Source organism: Cnephaeus nilssonii, assembly GCF_951640355.1.
Source record: "Cnephaeus nilssonii genome assembly, chromosome: 2".
NCBI classification, from domain to species: domain Eukaryota; kingdom Metazoa; phylum Chordata; class Mammalia; order Chiroptera; family Vespertilionidae; genus Cnephaeus; species Cnephaeus nilssonii.
The window spans coordinates 17,392,840-17,418,377 of record NC_137073.1 but is presented as its reverse complement, the minus strand read 5'-3'; the positions used below and the strand labels follow the sequence as shown (position 1 = coordinate 17,418,377).

General features: G+C 43.9%; 1 protein-coding gene across 1 annotated transcript in view; it reads left to right on the top strand.

Moving 5' to 3' along the window:
* Positions 1–2,147: 2,147 nt before the first annotated feature.
* LOC307115462 (ectonucleotide pyrophosphatase/phosphodiesterase family member 7-like) overlaps positions 2,148–25,538 on the top strand; it is a gene marked incomplete at both ends in the record, with an annotated part of 29,758 nt that continues 6,367 nt past the window's right edge. The window contains 3 exons of the mRNA XM_079798672.1: positions 2,148–2,397; positions 17,174–17,319; positions 24,712–25,338. Of these exons, the coding sequence (XP_079654798.1) occupies positions 2,148–2,397; positions 17,174–17,319; positions 24,712–25,338 (1,023 nt within the window). The remainder of the gene's footprint in view (positions 2,398–17,173; positions 17,320–24,711; positions 25,339–25,538) is intronic.

The window sequence follows — 25,538 nt, the reverse complement described above, 5'->3', positions numbered from 1 at the left end:
AATCCACCATGTCAAGACAAAAACTTACAAAAGCCTACAAAAACTGAAAACCCAGCCGACTGTTACCAGAAAACCATCTTTATACAACTCGAAAGTTTGCAGAACTTTCGAAAAGTGCAAAGGTAGGCCCTAACCGGTTTGGCTCAGTGGATAGAGCATCGGCCTGTGGACTGAAAGGTCCCAGGTTCGATTCCAGTCAAGGGCATGTACCTTGGTTGCAGGCACATCCCCAATAGGGGGTGTGCAGGAGGCAGCTGATCGATGTTTTTCTCTCATCAATGTTTCTATCTCTTTATCCCTCTCCCTTCCTCTCTGTGAAAAATCAATATGTTAAAAAAAAGTGCAAAGGTAAGTATCACCCATGCACCCACAGGAAAAGGCCAGAGGCAGGGGGAAAGACTGTGGTCATATCCAAATGAGTGGCTGAGTGAAGGTGCTTCCAAGAGGCAAACTTCTCCCAGCCTGCAAAACTCAAGTTAGCACCACCTTCTCCAGAAAGCCCTCCGCTGCTCAGCTTCTCAGGGTTAAGATCTGCTCCTGCATCACTTCCCACATGAACCTCCAGCAGGGCCCTTCCACTGCATGTAACCCTTTATTTGTCTCCTGGACTCTGAGATATACAGGCAACCCCTGTATCTATACCTCTGTGTCTCCTGCACAATAAATGTGGAGTGGATGGGAACATGCTTAAACGTGTTCCCTTGGGGAATTTAAACCCCCTGTGCCCAGCAAACATGTAGCCAACTATTAACACTATAGTTCTGACCTCACTTGTGCTATGTGACCTTGGAGTGGTCCCATAGCTTCTATAAGCTGTTTATTCAGTAAAAAAAAAACACCCCATACATTGTAAAAATTAAGTGGAAAGCAGGATTATTCAAACCAAAGCCTGTACACTAATGTTCACAGAAGCACTTCCCACAATAGCCAAAGGTAGAACAACCCAAATGTCCATCAGCAGGTGAACAGATATATAAAATGTAAAATACCTATACCATGGAATATTATTCAGCCATAAAAAGGAATGAAGCACTGATTCATGCTACAGTGTGGATGAGCCTTGAAAGCATTATGCTCAGTGGAAGAAGCCAGTCACAAAAGACCACATTATTGTATGAGTCCACTTACATGAAATGTCCAGAATAGGTAAATCTGAACAGATAGAAAGCAGATTAGTGCTTGCTGGGGGCTTAGAGGAGAGAGCAATGAGTAATGCCTGCTAATGGGTATAGGGTCTCTTTTTGGGATGATGAGAATATTCTAGAACTAGATAGTGGTGATGGTTGCACAACATTGAATGTACTAGATATCAATAAATTTGTATACTTGCAAATAATTAAAATGGTAAATTTTATCTTATGTGTATTTTACCACAATGATTTTTTAATTCTTATAGGGAATTTTCAACTAATAACCTTTAAAAAATAATAATGAAATGGGCACTTATGACCATGCTGGCTGTTTTCATAATCATAATGAATGATCATTTATCTTCCCTATCAAAACAGGATCTACTGAGCAAAAGAAAGCACCAATCTAATTTGTTCTCCAAATATTTACCACAGTATAGGAATTAGTATAGGAGTCCAAAATATTTCACACCATTTGACTTTTCTTAAATTTATTTTATTTTATTGTTGTGTTTTTGGTTTTTTTTGGTGTGTATGTTTTTTTTTTACAGAGAGAACGAGAGAGGGATAGAGAGTTAGAAACATCAATCAGCTGCCTCCTGCACACCCCCTACTGGGGATGTGCCCACAACCAAGGTACATGCCCTTGACCGGAATCGAACCTGGGACCCTTTAGTCAGCAGGCTGACGCTCTATCCACTGAGCCAAACCGGTTAGGGCCATTTGACTTTTCTTATCGGGATAAAATACATACAACATAAAATTTACCATTTTTACCATTTTAAAGTGTACAATTCAGTGGCATTAAGCGTGTCCATGATGTTGTGCAAACATCACCTCTACGCATTTCCAGAACTTTTTCATCATAGAACACGTGCCACACTCCAGGCATTTTGATCCTCAGCAGAGCTGGGGCAGAATTATCAATGTGGACTTTGTTCAACCACAGATAAAAAAGGTAGAAAATGGGAGCGGGCCCAGGAACTCTGCTATGTGTGAGTAAAAGGTGCTCACAGTATGACAGGGCTCAGAGTCCTCGGGCTGCTGCTGCCCATCCTACTGGATTGGGCCAGCGGCCACCCCATCTCTGGGAGGAAGAGCTTCAACAAGCTGCTGCTGGTCTCGTTTGATGGCTTCCGCTGGAACTATGACCAGGATGTGGACACCCCCAACATGGACCGCCTGGCCCGGGAGGGAGTCAAGGCCAAGTACCTCACCCCACCCTTCGTGACAATGACCTCCCCATCCCACTTCACCACAATCTCAGGTAAGTTCCTCTCTGCAGCCAGTCTGCAAATGCTAGTGGAAGGTCTGGCATCTGTCATTCCTGAGGGAGAGCCCATTCTGGCTCAGCTCTGGGGAGATGAGGCAGCTCATGCAACTTGGGCTCACTCCCTGGAAGAAGCACCAACTTAGAAGAATCTGGGATCTCAGGGCTGTTTCTAGAACCCTGTGGGCTACAGAGCCCTGACCTACAGACAGGATCAGAATTAGGACTGTAGCCTCCTAAGGGACCTCTGCACTCCCAGGTTCACCTTACCCTCCACCCTGACTTTCACACAGTGGCTGGTGATCTTTTTAAAAAGTAAGTCAATAGCCCTAGCCAGTTTGGCTCAGTGGATAGAGCATCGGCCTGTGGACTGCAGGGTCCTGGGTTCAGTTCCAATCAAGGGCACATGCCCAGGTTGCAGGCTCGATCCCCGGGGCTTGCAGGAGTCAGCCAATCAATGATGCTCTCTCATCATTGATGTTTCTAGCTCTCTCTCCCTCTCCCTTCCTCTCTAAAATCAATAAAAATATATTTTAAAAAAATAAATAAATAAAAATAAAAAGTAAATCAATAAACAAATTTTATAAAAATAATAAAGCCTTAAAGTTTAAAGAATTCAATTAGAGCAGGCAACTTCCCTGCTTAATGTTGGTGAGTTAAAGGGACACCAATTGTCTTCGAGAAAATGCAAATGTCTTTCTGTAGCCCAGAAGGTCCCCACAGCCTGGCCCCTGGTCTCTCCTGGCCTTTCTCATCTCTCTTCCCCTTGAGTGCTTCTGTGCATATCACAAAGGCCTCCTACCTGTGCCTCCACTCAGCCCTACCTGTCTCAGGATCCTTGCCCGTGCTGGTCTCCTCAGCTCATCGGGAGCCTGTAGTCCGCTGGGGCAGACAGACATCAGACAAGCACACACTCTAATAGATCTCATTACAACTTGGAGAGGCACCAGAAAGGAAGAGCAGAGTTTCTCCAGGAGAAGATGGCCAGGGTGAGTGGATTTGTAATTGGAGAGGCAGGAAAGGGTCTCTGAGATGGGGCTGTTGAGATGCAAGGGAAAGAGACCTCAAGCGACAGGAGGAAGGAAAAGTGTTCCAGCAGAGAGAACAGCATGTGTGGGGTCTCTGTGAGAAGAAGGAACATGGTTGTTCCAGAATCCACATTGCAAAGGACTCCACTATAATAAGAATAACAATAACTCCCGTTTCTCCAACATGGGCTTGATGTTGGGCACTGTACTAGGTCCTTTTCCTTTTTATCTCTAATACAATACTGCAAAGCAGTATTGTCCCATTCCACAGATGAGAAAACTAAAGCTAAAGTCACTGGGCTGGAAGTGAGAAAGGGAGGAGCCAGGCCTGGACCCAGGGTGCCACACAGCACTGGTTCTGCCCAATTCTGAGCTAGGAATCCACAGACCTCTCTCCTGGGGCAGGGAGAGGTGTCTGGCAGCAAGAGCCTCCCCCCTATCCTGAGAGCCATTCCCTGGGAGTTCAAGGACAGCTCAAGGAACCTCTGCATGATATACAAACTGCTGGCACCATTTTTGGGGGAGAGGGTTTTATCGCTCCCATCAGACTCTCAAAGGAGCCCTCAAATCAGAAACTTAAAAAATAAAGCTGAACATCCACTCAGAGGGAGATTTGCTGAGAGAGATTTTCCTACATGTAAACTCTTCAAGAGGCTCGTCATTTGGGAACTATTAGCACCAGGAAGCAGGAACTAAATAGCCCTTTTCTGGAGAAAGCAAATGCTGCTTCCTGGCGGCTTTAACTTCATTGCACTTAACAAGATCTCCCGCAGACAGATGGGGGGGTCCCTGGACACTGAGAATATGGTGGGCACAAAATATTATAAGGCTCGCCCATGACTTATTTATTCCCAGAGGACTTTGATGAGAAGATATAAACAGTGAGAGCAAATTTTTAAAATTACAAAATCACCGAACTCCTCTTCTATGTTCCCTGCCAGCGGGGAATGGAAACAGAACAGCTCCAGTGGAGGGTAATTTGGCAACTTCCAACACAATCACGAATACAGGGACTTTCTTATTTGGCAACAGCACTTGTAGGACTTTATCCATCATATATATATACACTGAGTGGCCAGATTATTATGCGTTCAGAGATCATAATAATCTGGCCACTCAGTGTATATATATATATATACTAGAGACCCGATGCACAAAATTCGTGCAAGGGGCTCAGCCCTTGCAGCCGCAGCAGCTGCCTTGGCCCTCGCAGCCCCAGCTTCATCTGGAAGGTCATCCGGAAGGATATCTGGAAGGTCGTTCGGCTGTCTGGTCTAATTAGCATATTATGCTTTTATTATTATACTAGAGGCCCAATGACAACCAAAAATGTCTCCAGACATTGCCCAGTGCCCAGGGCCTATGTGAAAAACACTGCCTTGAGTGGTTGAGCCCAGGACCTGGCTTACAAAATGCCCAGCAGGAACCACAATTATCATGACCTTCAATTCTCATAACACTGATATGAGGTCAGGACAGTTACCCTCTTTACAGGTGAGATATCCAAGGCTCATCAAATATACAAATATTCCCTGGGGCAGGAGCAGGATTCGAACTCAGCCCAGAACAGTTCAGACAATGGGTCTTCAATCCCTGCCCCAGTCTGACTATAGCCCTCTGATATCTTTGGTTTAATTAAGCAATCAATCCAAACCCCTCTGAATGTTGCCATCCTCAGAGCTTCCAGGCAATGTGCATATATGCTGAACACATTGTATTAATGAAAGAAAGGCCATCCCAGGCCCAGCAAAACCACTGGTATTCATTTTCATGTGGTGGGCTCAAGCTGACCTCTGTCTTGACTCCAATGTGGAAAAGAATCATCTGTAATCAGAAAAATAATGGATAAAAATTGGTGCTGCCAGCACCCAAAGACCTCATCAGATTCCAGGGGGTCAGCCTGACACAAACTATGATAAAAGATGCTCTCTTGGCCCAACAACTAATTCATTGGTGTTCTAGGAACACCTCCGGGCAATTTAACACAGGAGAGAGGTGATGATGGGGAATGCTGCTGCACTGCTTCACATCTCAGCTGTGAAGTAGTATGGCACAGCTCCAGCAAGGGCTCAGGTCTGAGAAGCCACATGCCCACCCCTGCTAGCGACCTAGACAGAGTCCAAGGAACCAGAGCCAGGTGTCCCAGGCAGGGAGTAAGGCTGGAGAGGCCATGCCCCAGGCACAGGGCACAGGAGCAAGCCTCCTAAAACATAGCTGCCCAAATCAGAACCCTGGACCTCCTCATGCTTTGGGGCTGCCAGCTGTGCAGATAACTCAGCCTTTACCAGAGCCAGGATCTCAGGACCCTCATCAGTGTTCCCTGCTGCTGGTGAAGAAGGTCTTCCAGTGTAGAGTGTTTTTACAGTGCTCCCGCCATATGCATTCTTTCATTCGACGACTATTGTTTGAACATCTTCACTGGGCCAGACAATGGGGACAGTGGCAACTAGACACATGTGTCTCTAGGGTCTTGCCATCTTTCCAGGGCTTGTCCCACCACATAGGCTCACATCCCCTGTGCTCCCAGATCCCACAGACCATTTGGGGGACTTGCTTCTGTTTCTCTGTAGTTCAATGAGGGAGAGAGATAAAGAGCTGCTTTCATAGGGATCCGTCCACCTCTGCTTCCTTTCTCTGACAGCTCAGGGCATCAGACTGGGGAGCTTTGTTGTTGTTCAACTGTGTCCCCCCAAACCATTCTCTGCACCCTAACTCCCCTATGGCACCCATAAGGAATCAAGCTTGTGACACTCCAAAGCCAGAGGAGTCTCTGCCTTCTACCCTTTCTTGCATGGCGTCCTTTCCTTGAGGCATGAAGGACAGAAGTCCTGGCTGTTTGAAGGAGGGAAAGGCTAAGGGAGAGATAATTTTTTAATGGGTTATTCAAAATATCCCAACTTATCATCTTTCCATTCAAGAAAATCTTTGCATTCTTACAAAGAGGGTGTGTTTTTCCTTCAAGTATCTGCCTCCCAGAACCATCTGCAAGAGGGGGAAGTGGGACCTCTGTCTAGGATCAAGGCTTCCGAGTGCAGCAAGACCTGGCTGTGGGGTGACATTCTCCCTCCAGCTCCCCAAGGCTGAGCACTGGGTAGGCCTGCATATTCATTGACCTCCTCCCCACCCTCCTCAGATGGGCCATGACTTCCTCTAAGATGGTTTTCTTCTTCCCACCTTGCTCCATCCCCTTACCCATCCATCTGCCCCACCCATCTATCCTCCCACCCCCATGCCTACACACACACAAAGCAGGGTTTGGCCACAACACCTGAAAGTTAAGATGTAAAGACACATTAGTTTTCTTTTTTAAAAAATATATTTTATTGATTTTTTTTACAGAGAGGAAGGGAGAGGGATAGAGAGTTAGAAACATCGATGGGAGAGAAACATCAATCAGCTGCTTCCTACACACCTCCTACTAGGGATGTGCCCGCAACCAAGGCACACACCCTTGACCGGAATCGAACCCAGGACCTTTCAGTCCACAGGCCAATGCTCTATCCACTGAGCCAAATCAGTTAGGGCTGCATTAGTTTTCTATGGCTGTATAACAAATTACCATGAACTTAGCAGCTTAGAACAATAGCTATTTATTATCTGTTTCCATAGGTCAGGAGTCTGAGCATGACTGAGCTCTGTCCTCTGCTCAGGGTCTCACAAGGCTGCAATCAAGGTATCAGTCAGGCTGGGATCTTCTCCCAAGCTCACATGGTTTTAGGAAGAAGTCATTTCCTTGCAGCTTAGAATTCACAGCAGCTTGCTTCCTCAAGGCCAGCAGGAGAGTGTTTCTCTCCTCGAGACCCTCTTTTAAGAGCTCACCTGATTAGATCAGGCCCATCCCAAATACTTTCCCTTTTGATTAACTCAAAGTGAACTGATTAGGGGCCTCAGTTACATCTGCAAAATCTCTTCAACTTTTCCACGTACTATTGGTTAGAAGCAAGCCACAGGTAACCCCCAGGTGCAAGGAGAGAGATCATAATAATCTGGCCACTCAGTGTATATATATATATATATATATATATATATATATATATATATATATATATATATATATACAAGGTGTGCATATGAGAGGGCAGGAATCTTGGGGCCATCTTGGAATTCTGCTTACCTCAAACAGGTCCTTGATGGAGCTCAGTTTTTGTTTAAAGGCAACAGAAAGCATGGGATAGTTCCCAGAGTGGAGCTCCAGAAAGCCCCCAGAATTATGGTTTAACTTCTGAGCCCCAGGGATCAATGCAGGAGGGACAATGAGTGACCATAGAGGCTGGACTCCCCACATCACACTGTGTCACCACATCAGTATTAGATGAAGATGAAGATGAATATGGTGATGACTTTGAAGAAGAGAAAGAAGGAGAAGGAGAAAGAGGACTGTAAATGCATCACTACAGTCCTCCGTGCAATCTGTGGAGTTCTCCCTATGTCTTATGGCCGTCTTCTCATTAGGACACCAGTCACTTGGAAAAGAGGTCCATCCCACTCCTCATCTCTGCAATGGCCCTATTTCCACATAAGGTCACATTCTGAGGTCCAGGGTTTAGGACTGCAAAATATCTCTTTTGAGGAACATAATTCAACTCATAATGGTCATATAACACATAATTCATTGACAACTTCAGATATGGCTACATCCTCAAATTATATCATCAAAATGATCCCCCTCTCTATCCCTCTCCCTCTCCTCTCACTCTTTTTTTTCCCTAAGAGTGACCACAAAGTTCCCAAGATGACTTTCATTGGGCCAATCTGCTTCTCAGAACCAATTGCTATGGCCAAGGGGATGGAATGGTGCTGAACACCCAAGCTGGGACTGCATGCCACAGTTCAGGATGGCAGGTAGCAAGCACCACACAAAGCATATGGACTGTGAGTGGTGGGCTGGTGGGTCCCCAGGAAAAAATCAGGGACTATTATCAGAGGGAGGAACAAGGGAAGAAAAACTAGAAGAAATGACAGAAGCCCACCACACCAGCCCAGGCCTGGTGGTGCAGGGATGTGGATTTGCAGTCCTGCAACGCAGTACTCGGTCCCAAGAAATCACACCTGTATCTATGGGGCTACTCACGGGGCATGGATTCAGTGATAACATATGCAAAAACCACCTCCCAGCACTGTCCCTCCATCTCCCTGAACTCTGTCGTAATTCCCCTCAGATCTCACCAAAATGAAGAGTCATTCTCTGAGGGTTAGCAGCTCATTGTGCTAGTTGAAATCACCCAATTCCCTCTCTCTTTCTCTCTCTTGAGAAGCCTGTACTTACTGCTCCATCACTAGTAATGACAACGAACATTTTTGCAATCTCAGTTTTTATTGCAAAATGATTGAGGACCAGTAAGAGTAAGTTATGCTACTGAAACTAAGGAAATTCTGCCAAGCAAATGGTGGGTGGATAGGAAGTCTTATGGAGGCAGCATAAATATATTTTCTCCCCCAAGGAACTGACTGAAATTAAGAAGCTATCACCACTATGTTTCAGACAAAATATATCAACAGCATAAGCCATGATATTATCATTTGACAATTTTAGATCTAGTCAAATGGATATGGCCCCGGGGTGAAAAGGAGCTGCTCCATAGCTAGGCTATGGTCACGAATAATAAAAGTGAGGTCCTCTTTGTTCAACATTTTCTCCTTCCTTGAAAGGACACTTGATGGTTGCCTCAGGGCCCCTGCTGGCCAGATATTAAGTCTCTCCCAGTTCCAGAACCCTGCCCCAGGGCAACCCCCAAACCAGAGCCACCACTTACAGCCATATAAATAGTGTACAGCCCAATTCTAGGGGGTTGCTTTCATGAATAACATGTGGGTGGTACAAGGCACAGCTTGCACAAATCATCAGTCAATTACATTCCATCCCCAAATCAATTTATAGGAGGTAAATATTTCCCACAGATGTAATCAATCATGAGTCCACCTCACCTACATAAGACAGGAGCAAAAGAAGTGTGGTCAAATGTACCTGGATGATCTTTAAGACTAAATCAGAGTTTCTCAACCTCGGCACTATCGAAATTTGGGGCCAGATCATTCTTTGTCTTGAGGGGCTGTTTTGTACATTGTAAAGTATTTACCAGCATCCCTGGCCTCTGCCCACTAGATGCCAGCAGCATCCCTCCCTCAGTTGTGACAACCAAAATTGGCTCCAGATATTGTCAAATGTTTCTTGGGGGGAAACATCATCACCTAGTTGAGCATCCCTGGACTAGATATATAATATGCAAGTCACATGTAAATCTGAGATTCAAAGGTCACACATATGACATTCTAGCCAATAGGGAAACAGTCTGCAAGAGGTAATGGAGGTAGGAAAAGAGAAAGGAAATTAAATTCCTGCTGCCAGTAACAATACAAGCCCAGCAGATGTTGTTGGAAACCTAGTTAGAAGATATTGTAAACCTTAATCAGATCCCATAGTGCTCCCCCAGCAGGAGCTCCCCGCTAAAAAGTCCTAGAAGTCAACAAAGCCCAAAATACAGGCAAAAAGAGCAAAGAAACCACAGATTGAGACAAAAGGATGCCCCTCCAACACCAGTCATTTCCACAAAGCGATAAAAATGAAATCTTGCAAATAAAGACAGCTGGGAAACCAAGGTATCTTGTAACTTTTCATTATGGAAATTTCTGCAGAAAAAGCAGAGAAAATTGCACAATGAACTGTCATGTACCCAGCACCAAGCTGCAAGAAACTGTTCACATTTTGCCAACCTAGTTCCATTGTCCCTACCCAATGCCCTTTTCTTCCTTCCCATCTTCCTTCTCTCCTTCCTTCCTTCCTTTCTGGAATCTTTTAAAGCAAATGCCAGACATCATGTCAATGCATCCTAACACATCAATATGCATTTCTAATCTAGGAGTTTGGCTTGGTTTCTACATAACCTCCATGCCATATTTAACAGATTTAACTTGAAGTAACTAGAATTCTTGCAAGTAGAGAAAAGATCTAATTGTCAGCTCAGAATCTTTCCTACCAGTGCTATTCAAATTTGAACTTGTATATGAACCACCTGGGGATCTGGTTAAAATGCAGATTCTGGTTCAGTGGGTATGGGCTGGGCCCTAAGAATCTATAGTTCTACCAAGCTCCCAGGTGATATTGACACTAAAGGTCCATGGACCACACAAGAGGAAGGATCAGCCCAAAACACCACAACAACCAAGGAAAAACTCATGACTGCTCTGGATTCCAAGGCCTTGAGTGAGAGGAGTAGCTGAAACCACTTGAGACTGACAGCACAAGTGTATTAGTTTCCTGTGGCTGCTGTAACAAAGTACCATAAGCTTGTGACTTAAAGCAACAAAAGGTCTAGAGGCCAGAAATCCAAAATCAAGGTGCCAGCAGGGCTGTGCTCTCTCCTGAGGTTCTAGGAGCAAATCCTTCTTGCCTCTTCTGGTGGCTGCCAGCATTCCTTGGCTTGTAGCAGCATCACTCCAGTCTCTGCCTCCCTGGTCACATTGCCTCCACCTGTCTGTATCCTCTCCTCTTCTGCTTCTTTTTTTTCCCTCTTATGCTTCTGTAACTTGTCTTTGGATTTAGAGCCCATAAAGGTAATCCAGGATGATCTCCTTATCTCAAGATCCTTAACTTAATCACTTTTACGAAGACCCTATTTCCAAATAAGGTCACGTCCACTTGTTCTGGGGATAAGAATATGGTCATATCTTTGGAGGGAAAGAGCTTACTATAGCAGTAAGAGAAAAAGTGAAGTGAGGAAAAATGCAGAAGCAAGGACAGGTCCTGTCTCTGTGACAGTGGCTAGTAAGTCAAGCCCAAAATATAACTGTGTGTCAATAGGGTTCCCACCGGAACTCAAGGGCAGCTCATCTGCTTCCAGCTTCTTGAAGAGAGAGCATTTCTATTTCTGACAGCAAATTAAAGGAAGAGGCAGGGGTGAGAAAGCCCATTCTCTCCTGGCCTAGTTCCTAAGGAATCCTGCCTCTGCCTTAGAGCCAGTCTCAGTCTTATTCAAGGATAAAGTGGTTTATTGATGGCCATAATTAAAAAGCAATGTCAAAAAGAAGCAACGTCAGCATTTCTCATTTGCATTTACACATGAGCAAGAGCAGCTTAGTAAAATGGTTGCACTAGGGTTTTGTTTTCTCCATCCAGAGAAGGGCTGCGATTATCTGGTGCTAGCGTTGGGGTCAAGCCTCATTTCTAGAGTAGGAGTTGATAAGGTGTTAAATTTCTATTGTGCACTGGGACACCTGTTCTCATTTCAATACTTTAGTTATGTTATCAATAAGTGATGCCCCCCAGTACTAGACTTGGGGTGAATGTGGTTTTGAGATCCCATGTGGGCTGTTTTTCCATCAGTGTCTTGGCTGTGGTTTTGAATGAGCTTGTCTGCTCAAAACTGGAGCATTGGGTTGATTTAAGGTGATTGGTTGACTTGATATGGCAGTTGTTCTTCCTTGCTGATTTCATACTAACTGGTTAATAAGGTATTTTCCTCTTTGGTTTTGGGAATGTGAACTTAATGAAACACTGGACTTCACAAATAAGAAGGAAAATTTATAGCTTATATGGTTGATTTAGTAAATGTCACATAGTAGGTCCTCAAATTATTAAGTAAGTAAATGCATGAAAGTATGTCAATGCCCAAATGGACTATGTACAAATACAGCATGCCCCCAAAAAATGTGTTCACATTTTGAATAAGTATAAAGGCATCGTTTATTCAAGTACATTTCATTTTCAAAATTTAAAGTGTCTATAAATTTTTTGAAACACCCTATATATATACTAATTACACCTGATATATACTAATATATACTATTACACCTGAAAATTAGTAGTCAGAAGCTGAGGAAATGTTGGGAGATGGTGGATCTTATTGAGTTATTAAATTATAGCATGGTTTATTTTAATCCCACTAAAGTACTTTTTGCCAAATGGACTTTGGGCTAAATCAAGTTCTGTTTTCTATTTGTTCAGATTATACCTAGCCATCTGCAAATTGGGCAGGGGAGTGGGAGGGAGTTTATTCTATTAAATTCAACAAACATCTGTTGAATGCCTGGTATGGGTAAAGCCCTATGCTTTGTGCCAGGGAGATACCAAAATTAATGAGGCACTGTCCTATTCTCAGCCTTGTCAGAGACAAACGGTTATAAGAAACAGAAATCCATTCACGCTAGCTCAAGGGGAAGGACCGCACTGCATGGCTCTAATAAGCAAACTCATGGATCTGAGAACCAAATTAAAGGCAATTAGAGAAGGAAAACTTCCTCTTTCTGGCTCTCAGCCCCATGGACTTTATCTCTGCTTCTCTCACTCGTAGCCATCTTTCTCTTTTCACTCATGGTCAACCACTGGCTGATTAGCTACTGTGTCTCTTGGTTCAAGTCTTGAGAAAGAGAGAATTGGGCTTCAGGCCAACCAATTGAATATAGGGAGGAGACGTCACATGGCACAAATATGGTGCCTAGACCCGCCTTTCAGCAGTATATGTGACTAGGGGGATTGTGGGCACTGCAGGCACCCCAGAACGTATTTTTTCTGTTTTTAACTCTCTCCCCTGTCCCGTAGCTGTAAATACCATGAGACAATCTAGGATAGTACTTGGCTCAAAAATATTTGAAAAAGAGAAGGAGAAAGGAAAAGTTAGACCAAACTCTGGACTTCATGGTTTCCTAAATTCACTCCGCAAGTTTGAGAAATAAATGTCAGTTCCTGAGAACCAACAGCAAAACATGTTCTCTCTGGGTTTGTTCCCAGACCTGAAATGCTCGGCTGGGTGAATTTACTCACACCTTGCCGTAACTGATATGGTGTGGGAGTCTGCATTGTACCCTGATTAAAGCAAAATTAGCTAGCAGCAGGAATCTCATTCATGAGGATAGCTCATCCTACTTCCTAAACTGCATAATTACCTGCATCACCAGACATTGAAATGACACGGATGACAAATTCTCATATGACACAGCCAAAAAGGCCCTTGGAAATCGTTATCCTGGCTTATTTTACAAAAAGGGAAACTGAGACTCAGAGTGAGCACGAGGACTACAGGAGCCAAGATGAACCAACCCTCTCCTCCAGTCCAGGCCCCCTTGTGCAGCATCATACAGCAGTGAGGGCAGCACCCCTAACCCAAATGAAACCTGCTCCTTTGCACAACCAGGCACAACCCACAGGGTACCCTTCACGTAGTTTTTCCAGTCAGGTCCCTGGTTGTCTCCAGAGTGGAAAATAAAATTAAAGTACAATGTGAATGCTGGTCCCTATAGCTGTTTGTTTCTCAGCTTTTCTTCTCCTCTGTCATGTTTCGCCCACATTCCAGAACTGGCCCTTGGCCGGGATAAAGAGGCTCAAGCATCAGGAAGAAAGAATCAAAGGGGCAATGGCAACCTCTGCTGGGTCATTAGTGGTCCCCAGCTGCTGGATGGATTTAGAACATTCCTTTAAGTGTCAGGGTGGAAATAACCCAAATATCAGAGATGGTTCTCTTTGTGCAATTACTGAGACTAGCCACGCCACAGAATGAAAGGGTCATGCTCCCTGAGCTCATTTTAGCTTAGTTGTTTGAAACTTGGGTAACATCGCTTTCAGGGGGAAATGGATTATATGATTGGTTCCCAGGCTAGTCTACTTAACTGAAATTATAATTGACCTCTGGATCCCAGGGCATGCAAACAGCATCCATAAGGTATAGCAGGGGGAAGTTTCTTTATCCATGGCATCCTTTGCTTTCTCCCATTCCTTCTCCCAATTCCTCCCAGTGACTCTGGACCCCCAAGCTTTCCCAGGTACTGGAATGAGCCAGGTTTTGATGGCTGCCTGCCCTGCCCCTGGTTCCTCGGAAATGGGACATCTGCTAGAATTAATGAATGTATGTTAATGACTAATACACATGTGTGAATGACTAACAGTCCCTGAACCAGTGGTTCTGCTGTTGTCAGTGGGCACTAAAACCACCTAGGGAGCTTGTTAAACGCAGACTCCCAGACCCCATGCCAGAAGTGAGGATTCAGCAAAGGGTTAGAATGGAGACCAGGGAATCGGGGCGGGGGGTGTTTTTTAATATATTTTTATTGATTTCAGAGAGAAAGGGAGGGAGAGAGGGAAAAAGAGAGAGAGGGACTCAAACAGATATATGTACATGAATGTTCATAGAAGCATTATTCACAGTAGACAAAAAATGAAAATAACCCAGATGTCCATCAACTGATGGATAAAAATATTCTGGTCTTTCCAGACATAGAATATTGTTCAGCCATAAAAAGGAATGAAGTACAAAAGCATACTACAGGATGGATGAACCTGGAAAACATTGTGTTCAGTAAAAGAAACCAGGCACAAAAAGCCAATATTGTATGATTTCATTTCTATGAAGTGTCCAGAATAGACAAACCCATAGAGACAGAAAGTAAATCAGTGGCCAACAGGGGGCAAGGGGATGGACGAATGTTAATATATACAAGGTCTCCTTTTGGGGTGATGAAAATATCTTAGAACTAGAGAGAGGTGATTATTTCACAACACTATGCGCAAAATGCCACTGAATTTGTATACTTTAAAATGTTAATGCTTATCAATGGGCAAGGAGATATCTGATTGGTGGTGTTGCTCTTATATCAATCAGGGGCAAAGCAGTCCTTAGTTCATCCTAGCTAGATCCCTGTGGCCAGAGCTGTTTGAAGCCTGAGGCACATAAAGTTATAATTCCTAGGTCTTGGAGGGGAAAAGATCAGAAACACTGGTCTCATAATAAGTAGATTATTAATATTAACTGAGGCTTAGGAGGGGATGTAGTTTTAAAGTTTGTGGAGATGTTGTGATTACTCTAGTAACTTCTATATAACAGTTAGTAGGTAGTTCTACCATAACTCCATTAAGAGTGAACATGTCACCTAACAGTTTTTGTGGCAATTGTGCAATAAGACATGGATATATGTCATTCTGCACATAAAAACTGGATGCTATGAGAATAATAAGTGGGTCACTATTGGCTTTCAGAAAATTGGGTGGGGGTCTAGTATGGCAATATTAGGATTATTTCAGAAGGCAGTTACTGTGAATCATGTATTCTCAGGAGCCAGAAAGTGTTCAAATCCTGACTCTCTGCCATTTAACTGTCAGTGTGGTCTTAGAAGCATTTAACCTGCCTGTTTCTCACCTGAAAAGTGAGTTTTAATGATAGTGCATGTGAGTTGTTGGAAAAAAATAAAACATGAAAAGCACTTAAAATGGGGCCTGACACAGTTGTAGCTAATAATATATATGAGCATTTATCTTTTTCTGGGTTCAGGAAAAAAAAAAGATTTAAATAAATAAATAAAATGTTAATGGTTAATTTTAAATTATGTAAATGTTACCTGAATAAAATAACAAAAAACTCATTGGTAATAACCAAACCTCCAAGGTTCAAAGCCTGGCTCTGCTGCATGACCTAAAGCAAACTCAGTGCCTCAGTTTCCTATAAAGGAAGAAATCTCTAAAGGGAACTATAGAAATACCCATTTGCAGGCCTATTAGAATTACATGAAGTAATGTCCCAAAGGACTTGGGAGAGATGATGCATAGCATGGTACATGTGTGCCATGATTTCATTACACAAACCCTACCCTATTACATAGGCAAACCACGGCCAGCATGGGTAGGGGCTTGTTCAAGTTCACACAGCAAGTTCAGAAGTCATGTCGGAGTGGCACCCAGCTCTAGGTGCTCTTCCTCTGCCAACAGTCTAATTGGATCCCTGACCAAGAATTTTGACACTCCAAGACCCCAACCCCTGGCAGCAGCACAGATTCTTTCCAGTGTGGCCGGCTGGCTGGTCTACATACCAGGCAGAAACAACTGTTTAAAGCTTTATAGCAACAATTCTTTTTGCATTTCCCAGGTGAAAGCCTTGGCCACCTGAGGGGAATTTTGGCCTGGTGGTGACTGAGCTTTTCCCTTCCCTGTTCCCATGACCATGAATGTCCTGCCTGCCTCTGTTTACCTTGGACATAAGAGAAATCCTCACTAACTTGTTAAGTCAGTAGGGTCATCCAGGGTCTTTCTCTTCCAGGAAACAGGGATGAGTAGGACCTCAGTTCTCCCCTTACACTGCTCCCTATGTGCACTCCCCTTTTCCCTGGTTCAGTGTGAGATCACAGGGATTTTTCAGACTCGGTTCAATTCCTGTGTCTTCAGGAACAATCTAGCTTACTCACATTCCCCAGCATCCACCTTCCTCCCTCAAGTAGAGAGAAATAAGTCTACACCTATCCACATCTAGCAATCCTTCCTGATTCCATTGGTTCCCTCGAACAGCACAGCCCATGGGAATCCTAGGAGAAGCCCTGGGAGGTTTGTTAAGAATCGGGCTGACTGGATGTTCAATTTTGAATCAGATCATCACAAGCAGAAGATAAGAAAAATAATCCCACCGGAAGTGTCCAAATCCTTCTGGGTGCAGAAATAACCCAAGGAACCTGGCCTCCCTGTGCCCTACCTTCCTTGTTTCTTCATCATCTTCCACAGCCAATGCCAGCTTCCCCCTGGGCTATGAGGTCTGTTCCTGAGAGCAGATCCAATCTAGCATGAGTAAGATGTGATGAGTCCTTCCTTTGTGGCTACCAATGTTTGCACTTCCAGAAAAACAAGTCTGAAGCCCCTGGGTGGCCACCTGGAGCCATAGTCCACCAAAAGACGTAGGCCAACCAGAAGGGTGCTGGGGGAGGTGGTCTTAAGATCACATAATACCCATAGCACCATCCATTCATAGAACTTATACCTTCCCTCCTTTATCCCCAAGGTCGCTGGATTGAAGATCATGGAGTCATACATAACATGATGTTTAACACTGAGACAGGATGGAAGTACTCCTTCAAGACCACACAGAACAAGACTGAGTGGTGGGACAATGGCGTTCTCCCCCTCTGGATCACAGCCCAGAGACAGGTACAGTCAGAAACCCTAGGCTGGCTTACAGGGATGTCGCCTCTCATTCTAAAGCATGTGGGATGGAGATTAGAAGCTGTGTGACCTTGGGCAAGTGACTTAGCCTCTCTAAACATGTGTTTCCCTAAATGTGTAGTTAGGGATCATGATGGTGTGCTTATTTAATAGATTTGAGGTAAGGATTAAATGAGATATGTGTGAAAGGGAGTGGGCACAGAGGAAATGCTCAGTAATTTTTAGCTATTATGGATGAACAAGTCAGGACATAGACTGGCTTAATCATGATTGTACCTCCAGGGCTCTTCATAGGGTCTGGACCCAGCAGCTCTTTAATAAATATCTGTTTGTACACTTCCTCAGACTTAGGCATAAAAGCCCTTGGGAATGAAGTTGACCATTTAATGCATCTTCAGACCATGAAAAGCTCTTATGAGAACATTCACTTGAAAGGATTCCAACGGCCATTTATTATTGCTTTGAAAAAGCAGAAATCAGAGCTGTGTATTCAACTCCAGCCCAAAAACCTGTTGCCAGTTTGCATTTTGTCAATGAGCTTGCAGTCGTCACTGTAGAATAGGACCTCTTTCTTCTTCCACATGACACCAGCCATTGCTCCAAATCTATCCTGGGTACCAGGGCTGCATCTCTGTGCTCCAAGCACACACTAAGCATGTCACATGGCAAGGTGGTGTGATGTAGCAGCTCAGAACGCAGTTTGTGGACTCAGACTCCTGTAGCAGGATATCAGCTGCCTCCACCCTCTCCAGCTGCATGACCTTGGGAAATGACTTCCTCTCTGTGTTTGAGTTGCCCCATATGTAAAATAAAGATTGTCCCTGCTTCATAGGGTCATTGGGGGGATTAACTGAGATAATGCCTGTAAGATACTTAGATCTAAATGCTCAAAAACTGTCAGTCATGCTTATGAATGGAGGCTAAATCATTTTAGCACTTACTCAGCTGGTCACTACAGCTCTAGGTCAGAACTATCCAATGGAACATTCCATGATAATGGACATGTTCTACTGCACACAGTCCAATATGGAAGCCACTAGGCGTACGTGGTTATTGAGCCCTTGAAATGTGGCTAGTGAGGTTAAGGAACTGAATTTTAATTGTATTTAAGTTTAATTAATTTCTATTTAAATCTAAATACATGTAGCTAGGGGCTGCCATAATGGACAATTCTCTAGAATAATCACAGGGGGTGGCCAATGATCCTATCCTACTTCAGGTTCATTTTTTCCCTAGCTGTTGGGCCTTAGTTCCTCCTTCTTCTGTCACATTTTTAAACTTTAAGAAACAGATCACACAAATAAATTCTATCCTCCCAAGAAAATCATGCTCATAACACTATGAGCCAAGCACTGATTTAAGTGCTTTACATATATTAATGTATAACAACTCTGAGGCAGGTGCTATGATTATACCCACTTAACAATTGAGTAAATTGAGGCACAGAGCAGTGCCAAACTTCTCAAAGTCACAAAGCCAATAAGAGGCAAGACTGAAGTTTAAACTCAACCCTGGGTTCAGCAACTCTTAACACTTAACCATGACATATTACTTCTGTGGCCAAACATTTAGCCATGGATTTCGTAATAAATCTTCTATTTGCCTAGCTGCTAGGGAGGTCTGGACAGTCTTCTTTAATTCACTATTCAAAACCCAGGGCCTCTCTAGTCTCTTGCCATGGTATTTGTTCACTGGCATGGGGCCTCTGGTAGCATTCTCCTTTTCTGTTATTTTTCTTATTCACGGTTCGTGTCTCATTGCCATTTATTTGCAGAACTTTGTTTCCTTCTGCTCAATTCATCATCAGAGTGTTCTTCCTCTTTGCTGAATTCATAAGTGGTTATGCAAAAAGAGGATCTGGTGCAGGGCCAGGCAACTGACAACACGCCACTTGTTTGGCAAGTGAATGTCCAATTGGTATATCTCGTTCTGCCACTGGCAGCTCCTGCCACGGGACAGGGCCATCAGCCAGCTCTCTGAGAGCCTGACAGAAAAGCCACTGCAATCAGATCAAACCGGTGGCCCCGAGCCAGCACCCCAGCAGCAGCACTCCAGCTGGCCCCAAACACCGTTCAGGGGCACATCTGTGTTTCCAGGCAGGGCTGGAGGAAGGGGGCCTACCCTGTATCCATCACTGGTAAAATCCATCATTCTCCCAAGTCTCCTCCTGGTGAGCTTTGTGGAGATTGATACATGAACCTTTAATATGACTAAAATGTTCTCCTCAGTGACACTAAAGCTGCCTGAATCCATCAAGATGCGTGAGAATGGACATGCCTTGGTAGATGATGCCTAAAAGATGGGATTCTTGACCACCTGTGTGTCCATTACTCAAGCCCACAAGCACACCCACATTCCAGCAGGACTTCACTAACGGTCAGGGTACAAACTGAGAGGCTCCATTTGGAACCTCGAATTTTTGATGAGCACCCCCAATAACTGAACTTGATCAATGACCAAGGTACTTCACCTCATTCACAAGTCCTAATTCTCAGAGAAAGGCAGGCAGCCATGACTGTAAGACCTAGGAAAACCATAGGATATGCTTCCCCTCTCTCCAGAAAAGCTATAGAGTGTATTAAGCAGTGCGACAGCAGAGCATGAACTGAGTGAGATCTGCATGGTGCCATGAGTCTGTAACAGGACCACAGTAGGCGAGCACTAGGAGAGGTTTTAGGGAGAGAGTGGGAGGGCAGCTATGGTTCTTGGTTCTTGGTTCTCAGTGTAAGCCAAATCTCCTAGACAATCGCTTCCAAACTTAGAAGAGCTGTGAGCAGGATCTGCCTTGAATAGCAAGGTAATGCATCCCAATATTGGCTCAAACTGTGTCTTTATTATGCATATAAAGGCTCTAAGAATAACAATCTTTCCTCCAAAGGGTGGGAGGGAGAAAACAGAATCTTGAACGTAGACCTGCCTTCTGTTTAGTGGCTCCTCCTGAGCACAGAAAGGCAATGAAAATTCCCAGAACCAATTCTGACTTCTGAATTTTAAATACATGGAGTCCATCTCTTCCCACTCAATCATTCCCTCAAATCAGTAAGGAACTCGTTTCCCTAAGCCACACATACTCCCCACCAAAGCGCAGGGACCTTCATAAAATGTGTGCCTTGTGACATTAATTATGTCACGTAAGAGAAGAGACAAGACAAAATGCAAAACCAAACTGAAACTTTTCCTCTAATTATTGGTTCTGAAGAGTTTGGTGAATCTGTACAAAACCCAACAGTCAGGATATCCCTGTAGGAAGTACCAACTCTTGTTTTTAAAAAGTAATAGCCACATCGATGCAACACTACACTAAGGGAGAATAATGAACCTAATAAAACTAGCGATTTTCCAATTGCTATTGCTACTAGAAACACTGATTATGCTAATTAAAGGGTAGAATAGTAAATACAAACTCTTTTGCATCCAATTAAGTACTCAGATTATTTCTCAGAAGTATTTGTTGAAAATAGCACTTTTTATTATCATGGGTCCCAAATAAACAGAGTCGTGTGTGTATGTGTGTGTGTGTGTGTGTGTGTGTGTACATGCACACTCACACACATTTCTCTCTGGAGCTCATTTCACAGAGCAGCAAAACTCCTAAAATTCCTATGGGACCAAGTGAGAAAAATCAGTTTCCTAAGACTACAGCTTGGAATATCTTTAAAGAAGGTGTGTGTTGAAAATACAGCACACAAAAATAATTCAATTTCAAGATGGGAACAACTGAGATTTAACATGCAAACATCAGGAATTCAACTGGATATGCAGGGCTGCCTAAGTCCCTGGGAATTTCAATGTCAATTATTCTAAATAATAAAACAGCTGGTCAAACTACATTCTACAAAATGTTAGAAGTGTCATCCTTCCAGTCAATTCCATACTTCAGAGCAAAGTCAATTTATATGTAAGTTAAACAAAGCACCGTCACTAAAAACTGAGAATTATGTCGATTGCCAATCAGAAATGCAATAAATAAATATTAGAGGATTTGCAAGTTAAATCAACCATAGAAATTCTATTATCAGAAAGAAAATGTGTTACCTATGGAGGTTACAAATAAGATGCTAGAACCCAAAAGAGAAAGAGTTTCTGTAATGATTTCCATAAGTTAATCAGAAGAGATGATTCATGCATTCATTCAGCATGCATTTAATCAACAGTTAGCACTTACTCTGAGCCAGGCCTGTTCTGGGTCCCAGGGAAAGTGTGGTCAATAAGAAAGACATGGTCCCTGGTCTCCTTGAGCTCACATTCTAGAGGAGAGAAATAGACAATAAATAAGTAAACAAATTAAGATAGTTTCAGATTGGGGAAAGCACTTTAGAGAAAATAAAACTGGATCATTTTCTAATAGAAAATGAATGCTGAAGGGTAGAGGGAATAATATTTCACCTATAGCTATGGGTAGCAGAGCTCCTGAAGCCTTGCAAAGTAGTTAGTATTAAGAATCTTAGGTCAAGTTTCCTAAAAGCAGAGCCTGAGGCAGGAATTCAGTGCGGGTAATGCATTGAGGGAGAGGTGTCAAGAGATGGGAGTAAGGAAAACTTACAGGCCAGGGGAAAGAGTTAAGTGAGATGTGGTCCCCGCTGGAGACCAACTTCAGCCTGACCCCATGGGGAGCTCTGGAACATGAACTGAACCCCAATGTTATCCCACCTGGAGGCCAGGGAATTTGTCTTTTGTCCTCCCGTCAATCACTGGCCACAGGCAGCTGGGGGTGGAGGAGACACCTTCCCAGATGAGACAGGACTTGGCTACTTGGTTGAGGGTAATTTTCTAGATAGTGAGGCAGCTGAGAGTCTCACAGAAGTGGGTGTGGGTGCATTGGTCCAGTAAGGGGATCTGGGTGGGGCACCAATAGCAACCCCTACAATTTCCAAATTGCTCTCCTACTTCTCAAACGTACATGGGAAGTTTTGGCATTACTCTTGGTTGTCCTTTTCTGCTCATTTGTTGACAAAATAGCCACAACCTAGGGGCCATTATCCCAAAATTCTTTCCTAGTCATTTATTCTCCATATCATCAACATAGTCACACCATCACCATCCCTTGGTTCCACTGAAACCAATGAACTTCAGAGTGTTTTTCAGAGCATCCAAATTGTGGGTGATACAAGGAGTATCACAAAACAGCCCCCAAGATAATAGTTTAGCAGAGATGAAGAAAAGCACTTGCTCCCCAAATAATAAGGCTATTCATTCACTGAACCAAAAATCCATTGAGTATCTACTATGTGCCTGTTCCTGGTTGAAGAGCTGCTTTGCAAAAGTCGACCTACTTAGTGAGATGTGTCCACCTCATTGCATACAGAACATTATTTTCTTTTCCTAACTATTTTATCAAGCTTTGTCCAAAACCACCTTTCTGTTGGGGAGCAGATCACTTAAGAATATTTTCATGCCCTGGCCAGGTAGCTTAGCTGGTTAGAGCATCATCCTGATATGCCAAGGTAGCAGGTTTGATGCCCAGCGAGGACACATACAAGAATCAACCAATGAATGCATAAATAAGTAGAACAACAAATTGATGTATTTCTCTCTCTCTCTCAATTTAATTTTTTAAAAAGAATATTTTCATGACTTTGTGGTCACCTGTTTTGTTAAAACAGCCCCATTTCTGAAGAATCAGCTCTGCTCATGGTAGATCCTTCATCTCAAATCCAAGTCAAAACTCTCCTTCCCAGATGCCCCCTACCCTCTCCATAGACCCTGTGGTGGTCCCAGCAGCCTGGAGTAGGAGCATGGCCTGTGCTCTACTCTTTCAGATACATAGACACCCTTCCCTGGTTTACTCTCTGGAGACAAGAAAAGGAAGAAACATATAGGCTCCTCCCATGAAAGATTGTAGGGAGGCCATGACCCTTTTCCTGTTCACTGTAATTTGCTGCTCTACCTAGTTGCCTGTGGTCTCACATAGAGGGGTGAAGGTAACCAGGCCTCACCAACAAGAGCCTCAGTGTCAAGCAGCAACCCCAGGCCTCTCTGGGGCCTTGCAAGACTCAGCCACATTTCATAGCTGACCCACCCTATTCCTCTGTTGTAAAGAACTCGATGCCCTATCCTACAGTCATTTCTGCCACTACTGAAGTCCTCAATCTCACATTCTCTCTGCAGTCCCCAACCCTGTGATGTACAGGCACATCCCAGACTCACCTTCAGTACCCTGCAGGAGACAGAAACTAGAGGGAATAATTGTTGCCCCCTCTTTATCTGACCATGCTACCTTGCCCAATGCTCTCTGTCCCTCTCCAGGAAAAATAGAAACTAAGCTCATTAGCTTACTAATGTGCTCTACATGCATTTAGTCCTCACAACTACCCCATGAAGTGGCATAATCATCTCCATTTTACAAACGTGGAAACTGAGGTGGAGAACATGAGTAACATGCATCCAAGTGGTGGGAAAGACTATCACCAGGAAATCCAGCATCAGAACACACTTTTAACTGCCATCCTGTTCTGTCTCTGAGCAAGTCGTCAGGCCCAGTGGTTGAGCAAACTACACAGCGAACAAGATAGTCTCCCCTTCTTGCAAATACCCCTAAATTTTATAAGCATTAGATATGGGAACCAGTAGGGCAGCTTCTCCCTTCTCCAACAGCCCCAGAGGAAGTCCCATGATTGTATCTCATTAGCTTGGACATGGGCCCAAGGCTGAACCAACTACAGTGACCAGAGGATGCAGTGTCCTCTAGCCAAGCTAAAACCTCAGCCTACATCTGGAGCCAGATGTGGAGCCAACACATCCCGAACCTGGCATGAAGCAAGGGCAGAGAGGAGAGTCTCCAGAGAAAGTCAGGGACTCTGAACCAGTAGACAGGGGAGTGGGCGCTGGGCAAGCAAACATATTAACTGTCCAGTGCACACACTGAGGAAGACCTGTGGTGGCTTGTTATATTTGGAGGCAAAGAGTGCCTACTATGTGCCAAAACATGATGTCCAACATTTTACCTTAAAATTAATTGGCTCAAACCTCATAAAAATTCCATCAACTTTTTGGCATTTTACATGTAGAAACACTGAAACATAAGAGATTAAACAACTCCCTATCACCAACTTAGAGCCATTTTTCCTCCATTCTAAGAAATTTTTTTTTTTTTTTGCCATCTCTGAAGTTAAGAGTACATCTTCCAATCCCTGGTGTGTCGTGTTTTAAGTGACAGCATTGCTTTTCTTATCAGTGCATAAAATAATGGCATGTCTTTCAACTAATGGAGTTTTAGATTCAATGAGATCGTAGTGAAGCCAAGAATGAAATCCACCCCCATCTGACTCCAAAGCCCATGTGGTTCCTAAACCTCTGGACGAGGGTAGGGATGTTGATCAGTTTGGCTTTGCTTGTTATGAGAAATGGCCTGATGGAATTTTCTTCTTGTGCTTGCAGGGGAGGAAGACGGCGTCATTCCACTATCCCGGGGGAGGTGCTAAATACAAGGGTGAAGCCGTCCAGAGGTCCCTGGTGGAGTCTTACACTCACCCAGATAGCAATGAGACAGAATGGAGGGAGAACATTGATATTGTCATGAACTGGTTCACTAAGGAAGACTTTGACTTTGTGACTCTGTACTATGGAGAGCCAGATAATGTGGGACATCGATTCGGGCCTGAGACAGAAAACAGAAGGGTAATGATTCAGCAAATTGACAGAACCATCGGGTACCTGGTGGAAGCCATTGAGAGGCACAGCTTGACTGAGCACCTCAATGTCATCATCACATCAGACCACGGCATGACTACAGTAAAAAAGAAGCCCAGTGTCACTGAGATCCTCTTGACCAACTACATCAAGTACAGAGACTTAGTCAAGTTTGATATTGTAGACTATGGAGGCTTTGGGATGATCCTGCCCAAACCAGGGAAAGAGGAAGCCCTTTACCAAGCACTGAAGAATGCACATCCACACCTCCATGTCTATAAGAAGGAGGAATTTCCAAAACGCTTCCACTTTGCTAAGCATGAGCGGGTCCTGCCAATCCTGCTGTATGCGGACTCTGGTTACAACATCAATGGGGTGAGTTGATTTTTAAATGAATAAAGTCATCTTGGATCTGGGAGAGAGCCACTAGGGAGGGACAGTTCTGGAAAATATCAAAACATAAGTGCATGCACAGTGAGTGGTAACCCGCTGTTTTCTACGTGTTCCCCACCCCCACACCCCACATCCCATCCAATCACCCCTGCCTCACATCACTATTATCCAATAATAATGAC